Raw genomic sequence first — 10,436 nt, 5'->3', positions numbered from 1 at the left:
ATATCCTCTCTTTTTAAATTCATAATGTGTACTTCACTGTAGCTGGATTTCCTAGGCCTCTCCAAGGAATATTAGCAAGGTTTGAGAACATGTTTGCATGCATTTGTTTTTTCATAATTTCTATTTTAGCTCACCCTATATATCCATTTTCTCCACAATTAAACAATGAGAATGGAATAAGACTGAAATCAACTGGTGGCTTATGTCATGCCAGCAAAATCAAAGACCCTTACACACAAACAAGCACATACAATAGGCAAATGAACAACAGCTGCATTTGAAAAATAGCTTTATTAGAATTATATAAAAATGATACATTCAAGACCATTTGGAACTGGTTCATGAGTAGGAAAGAGTACATTAAATATTCAGTTTATTCATTCTACTAGTTAGATATGCCTTTAGAGGAAGTGTTAATGAGTAGGGGGAAAGTGCATATTGAGGATTTTCTTCTTTGTGTGGAAAAAAATATATATTTGTTAAATTTCATCCAGTAGGCGTGATGACATGTCCCTCAGATTTTTAAAAAATATATTTTTTGAGACACATTGTGTATTTAGTGTGAGCACTCTAAGATGATGTAAAATCAAATGAAAATGATTAAAAACATAAAACATAAAATACATACTGTTTTTGATTTGCTGTGGTATAACATATAGTGACCCACCCACAGAGAGAAATCAATAGCCAATAAGATTCATTTTTTCCTTCATAAATAATAGGATCTTGAGGTAAACGTACATGTGCTGTCATGTTAACAGCAAGATAAAGGAATCATAAGACTTCAGTTGTGCAAATGTGAATGTGCTCTTTTGTTTTTTCGTTCAGAGTTTAATTTGGTGATACGAAAGAAAGTTACCCTTCATATCATTTGTCAAGAGACGTTAAAGAAATAACAAGCATAAGCCAATGTTTTTTTTCCACACACACATGCACACACTCACACAGACATATATATTAAGGGCAGATTTATTATTAACAGATACTGTACTGTGTTTCATTTCATAGTGGACAAAGGTGATAAAGAAAAGATGGCAGCCAGCTCTATGTTTGTACTGCCTTAATGAAACCAAGGTCATCAGTCTCATCTTCACTGTGAATTGGTATGGTTTCCATGCCAGTTGTTCCCATGGCAAAGTTGATGAAGACCTGTGGACATACAGCAATAATATAAGAGCCATGCAAGTAACAAAGGCACTTATTCTTCTCTGAGTACCATAAATTTTAGCAAATGTTAAACTGCTGGACGGTCCACCCCCCTCTCTTTCTTCTACCTATGGTATCTTCCAATCCCAGAGCCCCAGAAGGGTAGAGTGGTTGAAGAATATCAGCACTGGCTGCATATAAAGCTCATGGATTCTCTCCCTAACTCATACTCCATTTATTTTCCCTCAGGCATACCCTCTGTCAGTTTCCCTCTGCCTCTTTTAAACTTTCTCTCCTCAGTCTTTCACTCCCACTCAGTTTTCTTCTGTCCCTGCCTCCCCTCCCACCCTCTCTCTTCGTCTCTCATCTCCTGTCCCTTTTTTTTCCTCTTCTGTCTCTTGCTACCATCTACCCACCCATACAAAACCTCATACTAGTTTTCTTGGTCTCTCTGTTTGTGTCCTGTCTATTTTTCTCACCTCATCCAGTGTGGTCTGGCTCACAGAGAAGTGTTTGATCTGCAGAGCATTCTTGTTGGACTCCAGCTGGTCGAAGATGTCAGCCACCCCTCCTGGAGCAACTGGTACATGGTACTCCAACATAGTAGAGTGCTGGTCCTATGTGTTGGGAAAGAATACACAAGTAGAGGGGTAAATATTCTATACACAATTTATAAATACAGTGAAAATATAATATCCTAATGAGTTTCTTTCTACCCTTAGTTGAACAAATCAAGGGAATTTTCAATAAGATTTTGCCCACATGGGTAGTGAGGTATTAATGTCAATACCTCATAGTGCATTTTATATAGATTCTTTAAAACTGCTCTACCCAATATTGTCATATTAACAATGTTCCAAAGCATTTGTAGCTGCAGTTGATAGCTGTGAATGAATGAATGAATGAATAAATAAATAAATAAATAAATAAATAACCCTCTGATAAGCCTACAGCACACACCCTGTCCAATACCAAACAACTAAGGAGGAACATTTAACAGCTAAAGAGCCAGATATTTCCCTCAGGAGTTGATAGAAACAAAAACAGAGCCAAAGGAAGAGTGAATATTGGACTTAGATTTGTCGAGTTGATAGAAACGCCTCCAAATTAATGTTAATCCCTGTCTGTTGGATGCGTAAATAGGAAACAGTGTGCTAGCATGTTGACCTTAACAACTTTACAAGATGATAATATGTCAGTGTTGTGTTTCCAGCATTTTTTCACTGCCCTTAAGTGGCCCAAAAAAATCTATTCATGCTGCTTCAAAGCCAGGAATTGTGGCCAGCTCATGTGAGGGCACACTACTGGGATTTGACAGTACAGCTAGGTCTGTTGATATTTTACACAAATTAGTCAGACTCACTGTAAGTGAGAAAGAAATAATGCCATCCAAAAGCTTATTTTAGAAGCATATAACCAGAAAACATCACACGTTAATGCCTCCTATACTCTTTAGCAAGAAACATTCACAAATACTCACAACAAATTCTACAAAGTTCTATTGCAGCATCCCATTGCAAGGTATACTTAGTATTTTCTCTCTTCTCTTCCAAGTACTCTTGGCTACTTCAGATAGCTGACAAAGCTCACCTTGAGATAAGTGCTGGGGAATCTGCCCTGCATGAAGCCAGTGATTGCCTCTGCATCACAGGAGGCCTCGGCCAAGTACATCTTCACAGTGAACCCGCTGCCGAACCTGCTCAAAGGAGATTTTATGAGCAGAGCACTGTGTTATTACAAGTCCGAGGGATGGGGGTGGGGGTGGGGGCGCACTGTTCTTACAAGTAAAACTGAGCATTCAGTTGCACAAAGGACCATAGGGGGAAGAATAAGAGGCCAGGGAGGCAGAGTCGGGAGAGCAGTAATGGCTGGATTGGAGAATGAGCAGAGGTCACTAACCTGTTCTTAATGTGCTGCAGGGAGCCCAGGCATCGGAACTGACCTTTCACCATGATGGCAAGACGGCTGCACAGTGCCTCACATTCCTCCATGCTGTGAAACAGAGATAAAAGGTCACACAAGGATCCTTTGAGCATAGAGTAATTAGCAATGCCTGCTGTCACACATACTGTGAATACAAAATACATTTAGTAGTTATGGGATAGAATGCCGAATGTCTCCTTACTTTTTACCCAACTGTAGCCCAGTCCCAAGTAATTTGTGTAATTTAGCCATGTATTCATCAAATAATTCAAGATACACTTTATTAGGTGTACGAATGTGATTCTCTCCTAACCTGTGGGAGGTGAGGACCACAGCACATTTTCCCTTGACTTCTTCAGAGATGATTTTCCACAGGTGACGCTTGGTGCGAGGGTCCATGCCAGAGCTTGGCTCATCCTGTGGAGAGAGGAAGAATGAGAAGAGGGTAGCAGGGTGTGTGAAAGAAGGAGAGGAAGTTTGAAATCAAGATAGAGAGATCAAGGGAAAAAGGGAAGTGAAGGCGAAGGCATTGTGTTGTAAACAGTGTGCAGCACACATGGGGAGAGAATGACAAACCAAGGGCAGGGGGAACAAGAAAGAGTAAGCACAAATGCATAACTGCAATATCAGATGGGAGATGGGAGGCCCAGTGTTACGGACAAAGCAAAAAAGGGGAAGATTAAGAAGAAAAAAAATGAATACAAGGGCAAGAGGCAGAGGGGAAAATCCAAGTAAGAATGGGAAATGAGGAAGTCACAAGGAGGAAAGGAAAAGTATGGAAAGATTTGAAGGCAGGAAGAAGGAGAGAAAGGGAAAAGAAGATTCGATCGACTACCCATTGGGTAAGCCTGAGCAAGCAAACTCATTAACTATATGAGCTCTGTCAAGTCTAGTCTGTTAATATCGTCGTAACATCAATGATGCATTCAGACACAGGCGTGTTCAGTTAGTTGAATATTTGTTGTCTGGTGGCCAGGTAGGGAATTAAGTGGGTAGCTACAGCGGCATGAACAGGTGTGTCCTCACCAGGAGCAGGATTTGCGGATGCCCAATGAGAGCCAGCGCCGTGGAGAGCTTCCTGCGGGTGCCACAACTGTAACCGTCAGTAGTGATGTTTCTGTGGCTGTTCAGATGCAGCCTCCTCAGTAGGTAGTTCACCACCTTCAAGAAAAAAAAAATTACAGGGATTATGCATGAGATAAACAAGATGAAAAAACAAAGTTTTCAATGCACTAATTTTCATGTTTACTGGCCAATTACAATGTAGCCAAGCAGCATATTTCTCCTTTTAAAGTGAGACTATGTAACATTTGCTGAGCAACAGTCACTGAAGCCGTAAATGGCAAATACAGGATAATGGTGAATACCAAAACAGTTTAACAGAGGCACAGAGAGGAGTCATTAAGTCAGCGAGCTGATTCAATAAGAGGAAGAATGTGTTTTTTAAATGTGAGTTTTCAAAGCAGCATCAGCCATTCATCATAGCCTGGGCAACCAAGTTAACACATCTTGTTAGCTCTATAACATGCTAGTGGATAAATACCAAAAAAAAAAAAAAAAAGTTTAAGCTCTGCAATATAAACACATCAAAAGCCAACCCCAGCAGTCGGCCATTTTAAAACCACTTAGGATAACAAGGTTAATGTACAAAGATAGATGATTGGGTGTAACAAGGATTATTGTAAATTATAGAAAAAACATAATAACATTTATTAACATAACATAATATTTCCTTTTTCTTTTTGTTCCTCCAAGTAGGTTTATATGCGGAGAAAGCCAAAGGGAAACTGCACCACGTTTCTGCTGCAAACTGATAATCGATGTTGTAGATGTGCAATGGATTAACTGTCATCCACTACGTGTCAATAGGTGTAATGATTGCTCTGCATGGTTGTGTGAAGATCGAGGAATATTGGACAATTCCACAGACCCGCATGCTGTTTCCTAGTTTCGCGAACACTAGGATGAAGTCAACCACCCATCTGTGGCTCCAGCAGACCTAAACGACACGGGACCTTTACAAGAAGCTGATTATCCATCCCTTTAATCCATCAACTGGACGCCTTCTCTCTGGAGGAAAAGTCCAATATCCCACTACACACACAATTCAGAACCTGATCACAGCGGGAAAAGGTGGATTTACAGAAAGCTTATTCTGAGGGCAAAAACTGGTCGGCCTCCTTCCTGGCTGCTTGATATTCATGTTCATTTCTGTTATTCCCCCCTCCTTTTCTGTCCAGTACAGCGGCACAGCAAATAACTGAGGTATCTGTCTATCCGACTCCCATGCATATTTAATTTTGTTTGTACAACAAGGATGACTTTACTTGGAGAGTTTACTTTATCTAAACTCAATCCTGTCCTGAGGCTGCAACTTTCCAGAACAGCAACTGACACAGCATAATTCTGTGCCCATCAGTTTATCCTGTGTGTTAAACCACATTGACAGCAAGAAAAGAAAAACCTTTAATGGCTCATAACAATTTCAGTCACTTAAAAATCTCTATGCTTGCCTATTAATCACATGAAATAGTGTGCTGTAAATACTGGTCCATTTTCCAATAGCTTGGAGGTGATTTCCCATCGGTAAGCTTTAGCCTTTTTCCCCCCATCAGCTGGCAAGTTTGGAAACCAGATCAATGAAGCAAGCCAATGCAATAGATGGCTCAGTTCACTTAGATTCTTTGCTTTCTCCCTGTAAGAGGATTTGCCCTCACTGTTGATTTATCTGTACGATTCTAAGTTCACCGATCCAGGTTATCAGAGCACTGTGTGGGATGTTACATACTTTAGACAAATACACAGTATCAACAGCTAAATTTGAACGATTAGCACTGGAAGCGCAGCATATTCCTGACTGGCTCAGATCAAAGCGTGTTGTTTTTTTATGTTCTCTCATAAAAGCCCCTTTCTATCACCTTTGATGTAACAGCTCATTAAGCCTGACAAAACCATGTCAATGCGAAATGACCCCATTAAGGCTTGTCTCATTATCCACAGCTCGGGCACTGTCAGTGGGAGACAACATAAGAGGAACTCTATATATAACCTCATCTTTGTGAATTATCCCAATACTGATGCTGTGGCCATTATAACCATTGTTGTCACTTCCCTCACCAGAGAAGATGAGCTGTAACAATAGCAACCATGACAATTAGGACCAGGCAGACCCATTTCAGTGCCTCGCTGTCTGCGTAAGTGTGTGCGTGTGTGTGTCTGTGTGCATACTTGCTAATATATGTGTGCATTTCTGTTCTGAACAGGACTGTGACTGTCAGAGACAATCAATATTTTTCTACTTCTACATCCTAAGTTGTAAAACAGTAAACAGAGAGAAACAGATAAATGTTTTCCCCGCAAAAAGACTTTAAGATTTGTCATTTTTTCACCTACCTCAGAGCTGTTTCTTTTCTTTTTGTAAAATAAATAAATAAATAAATATAAAAAGATGGAAAATCAGAAATCACATCATCTTTTGATTGGTTGCTCTGCAGATTCCTCTCATGTCAGCAGCAGCGAAAGACAGGCACACTCAGTAATCACCACAGAAACAAGACTGATTAGTTCTCAGAAAGATAAATGGGAAGAATGGGGGCTAAAGTGACATGTCAAATTAGATCCTCTCATCATCAAAGTAAATTTGTCTTCACTGAAGCATATAGCATCAGCTTAATTCTGAAGTTTGGATTGCATGAGCTGACAACAAAAGCTTTTCCATTTTGCCCCAGATGGTACAGCTTTCAGCACACGTCACTCAACACTTCACACCCTCTGATTTAGTATGCATCAACAGTTCAACAGTCCTGCAGAGGGAGTGCATCTTTGAATTTATATCTGATCTTGTGTCATTTCATGCATGCTGTTGTCACTGCCCGAAGCTCTGAAAGGCACCACAGAGTCTGCAGCTCCTCCTTACCCCTTCTATCTCCCTCTTTGAGATGCCTCGAATGCGACCGTAGAAGTATAAGTGCTCCTCTCCAGTGAGCAGGTTGTCCAGTGCATCCACCTGGGGACAGTAGCCGATGTTAATTCCCTTGTTACGGCACTCCATGATGTCTACCAACCGCCTGGGGAAAAAAAACACAAAGAAAGACAGATTCTCTTAAATGGCATCCATCATACTTTGTCGTAGAGATGGACATGTGAGGTGCTTCAGAGGACCTGTTGTCTGTAGTGTGCTGTGTTGGGAATTCCCACGATATAGCTTAACAACAGAACAGGAATTGGGAGCCTGGATCATGAGTATGGTTTCCCGTTATACTTTTATAGGGAAGCTTCAGATACAGGGGTAAGATACAGCTGCTCCTTTCTAAATCCCAAACCATTATGTTTTTTGGCTGAAGCAAAGCAATAATATCCCTCATTTGTGGATATTTGTGTTTTTCAAATTTAATCCAGCCCAAATTCATTTGGCAGTGCAGCTTGGGCACCTTGTAAAAATTAAATCAAAGCAATGGGTTTGCTTCTGCCTTGTCCTCTATAGAGATTATCACAGATCCCATTGAGTTTGCAGGACTATGCTTTGTGTCAGAGTCAGTGTTTTTCTGACTAACATTATTTTACATCTGCCTGACACCTCCGTGCCTTCAGTGTTTTCATATGATCCATGTGTGACAAAAAGCTAAGGAAAGCATTCGAAAGCACACGTTTGAAATGCAAACGTGGTTTTTGTCATGTTTGCATGTAATGTGAACAAATAAATGAATGTACGGCTTACCCGTCCCGGTCCCTGATCTGTGCTGTGCCGTCGGTGGGGCTAACATCTCCAGTCAGCATCTTGAAGGTGGTAGTTTTACCTGCTCCGTTCACTCCCAGCAGACCAAAGCACTGTAAACAATCACTCACTTCTTATTAACCCTGAAGCATTCAACCACTATACAGTCTTATGATACAATAATTAGATAGATGTTCGTGTCAATATTAAGATATTTAGTCAGTAATTACACAATGCCCCTTTTATCATCCTATCATTTATATATATATAACTGTTTATTTCAGTCCCATTAGTAATCCATATTAGGCTTACCTCTCCTGCAGGGATGCCCACAGAGAGTCTCTTGACAGCATGGACCTTCTTCTTTAGGTGTTGATAGACCTTAGTGAGCTGGTTGACCTGCAGTATGTCTGAGCTGGCTGCTCCACTGGACACCCGTAGGTGCTCAGCTGCCACATCCTCATCTTCGTCCTCACAAGCCACCTGTGGCACCGTCTTTCTTCCACAAATCAGATGCCTGCAAAGGGAAAAGTAACAGTTGTTCAAATGAATGTGAGCAACTGGCAGAGACACAGAAAACGCCCCCTTAGATCTGAGTTTGACTGAAACACGGTGACAGTTTTTCAACATAAATCGTTCAGGCTTCTGATATCTTTGGGGCTTATTAAAATGTATTGCTTTTATTTCTCAAAAAAAAAAATGGATATTCATCTTTGTTCATTTTGAACTTTCAAAAATGAACTGCAATTTCACTTTTTTTTCCTTTAATTACTTAAAGTGGCTCTGAAGCATATTCAACCACTCATTTGCATATTTCCTGCATTTTTATCTCGGTTTCATACTCTGGGCCACATGAGTGCTAATTCCACATTCTGTACATGCAGTACATTCTCAATCCAATTACAAGGCTGGATGTGTACACGGGAGTTCCTGATTTCATCATCAACCGTCTCTGGCTTCAGTTTTCCTCACCTGACTTTACGCATAAGAAACTTGTTGAGCAGGAGGCGCAGGGTGAAGAAGACCACGCCTTGGATGAAGGAGGAGATGAACATCCAGCCCAGGGCGTCTGTGGAGAACGGGTTCTGATAGGCGTCAATGCCGTAGCCACTGAGGATCTGAACCTCTATGTTCATCCTAGCCAGCTGCATCAGCCCGTTTCCAAAGTTGAACTGGGGGAAGATGAGGAAGGCTTGGCTCAGCCTATTGAAGATGTCCTTGATGATCTGCGGGAGGAAAGGACAGAACAGAGCGCACTGAGAAACTGTACTATAATCCTCACTTTCCTGTCATTGGATAAGTGAGGTATGCCTGCCCATCTCACTCCTCTGCAACTCAATATCACCAGAACTACAGAGGCTGACAAGATTTCATTCCACATTTAATGAACAGTCGCACATTTAAGTGTGCACTGAAATAATAATTAGTTGCTAACAAACAGTATCTTGAACCAAGCAGTTTGTGCTGACCTCAGGGTTTCGCATTGAAATCTGGCCCAGAAAGTAGAGAATGGAGGTGGACATGATTGTGTTGACACTGATGAACAGGTTGATGCACACATAGGTGATGAAGGCCATTTCTGCATCCTTGAAGACACTTGATAACAGATACATCCAGGGGAAGGTAGCAAACCTGAGAAATTGACAAAGACAGGATACTTGAAACGAAAGCATCAAATAAAAATAACTCCAAGCGTACGCCTTATAAATAGCCCTGCTGTGATCTTGCTGGGTTGATTTCAAATACAGAATACACACAAAGACAAGCACACTAAGTGGATATCGAAAATTTATACACTCCTTCTCACAAAAGCACCTCCTAAAATGACAGGACCTTGCTTTTTTTTTTTTACTGAAATGGTTTAGGCCTTTAACAAGCTAAACAGAGTAGCTGTGAGATGAAAATAGGAACCAAAGAATACTGGAAAGGAAAGGAGGAAAAATACCATGCAATGACAAGGGTAAACATTCAGTCATGACGCCAAAATAGAGCAAGATAAATTACTTCTTCCTTTATTCCCCTGCTGGCAGAACATTCTTTTTTTGTTCTCTCTTTTCTCTCACATAATCTGCTTGTTCATTTGATTGGGGTGTCTGGGTCAGAGAGACAGAGAGGAAGAGAAGAAGGGAGAAAGAGATGGAAAAGAAAAAAGTGGGCAGGGAAAAGAAAGAAACAGACACAAACAGATAGAGCCAGACAGAGACAAAGCATCTGAGTGCCGTGCCCAAAAAAAAAAAGGTGCTTGGTAGGCAGACTGTGGGTGCCAAGCCATGACAAGGAACAGAACCAAGAAGGCTGCAGACCAGACCAGGTGGGTGCAGCCTGACAGATGGAGCGCTGTGATTACTCATTGCTTGGGAGGGAGACATCTGTCTGATAAATGAGAAGCAGAGTGCTGACTTGGCCTCCTAAGATCTAGGGCTCAGGACGAGGCCTGCGACAGCAACGGCATACACTGGAGCCAAAAACCTCTGCTACAGCTGGGAAATGATGTAAATAATCCCAGTGATCCACATGCAGGAAACATGACACATCATTGGTTTGACGCTTTTCCAAAAACGTAATCTCACAGTCACGTTGATTTGAAATCCTCGGTATTTCAAGACGATAACTAGCCTCTTTCTCACACCAAGTCATATTGTATTGTTATTGC

At 41.1% G+C, this 10,436-nt stretch overlaps 1 protein-coding gene across 1 annotated transcript in view; it reads right to left on the bottom strand.

Annotated features, from left to right (window-relative positions):
- Window positions 1-272: 272 nt before the first annotated feature.
- abca12 (ATP-binding cassette, sub-family A (ABC1), member 12) overlaps window positions 273-10,436 on the bottom strand; it is a 60,807-nt gene continuing 50,643 nt past the window's right edge. The window contains exons 61-71 of the mRNA XM_041057858.1: window positions 9,253-9,415; window positions 8,756-9,009; window positions 8,096-8,300; window positions 7,787-7,896; window positions 6,986-7,136; window positions 4,096-4,230; window positions 3,383-3,486; window positions 3,046-3,138; window positions 2,737-2,842; window positions 1,626-1,763; window positions 273-1,149 (exon numbers count right to left, since the gene is read on the bottom strand). Of these exons, the coding sequence (XP_040913792.1) occupies window positions 1,045-1,149; window positions 1,626-1,763; window positions 2,737-2,842; window positions 3,046-3,138; window positions 3,383-3,486; window positions 4,096-4,230; window positions 6,986-7,136; window positions 7,787-7,896; window positions 8,096-8,300; window positions 8,756-9,009; window positions 9,253-9,415 (1,564 nt within the window). The 3' untranslated portion in view covers window positions 273-1,044. The remainder of the gene's footprint in view (window positions 1,150-1,625; window positions 1,764-2,736; window positions 2,843-3,045; window positions 3,139-3,382; window positions 3,487-4,095; window positions 4,231-6,985; window positions 7,137-7,786; window positions 7,897-8,095; window positions 8,301-8,755; window positions 9,010-9,252; window positions 9,416-10,436) is intronic.

The sequence above is a fragment of the Toxotes jaculatrix genome, chromosome 15, assembly GCF_017976425.1.
Source record: "Toxotes jaculatrix isolate fToxJac2 chromosome 15, fToxJac2.pri, whole genome shotgun sequence".
In the NCBI taxonomy this organism is placed as follows: domain Eukaryota; kingdom Metazoa; phylum Chordata; class Actinopteri; family Toxotidae; genus Toxotes; species Toxotes jaculatrix.
This window is presented reverse-complemented; position numbering and strand designations above follow the sequence as displayed.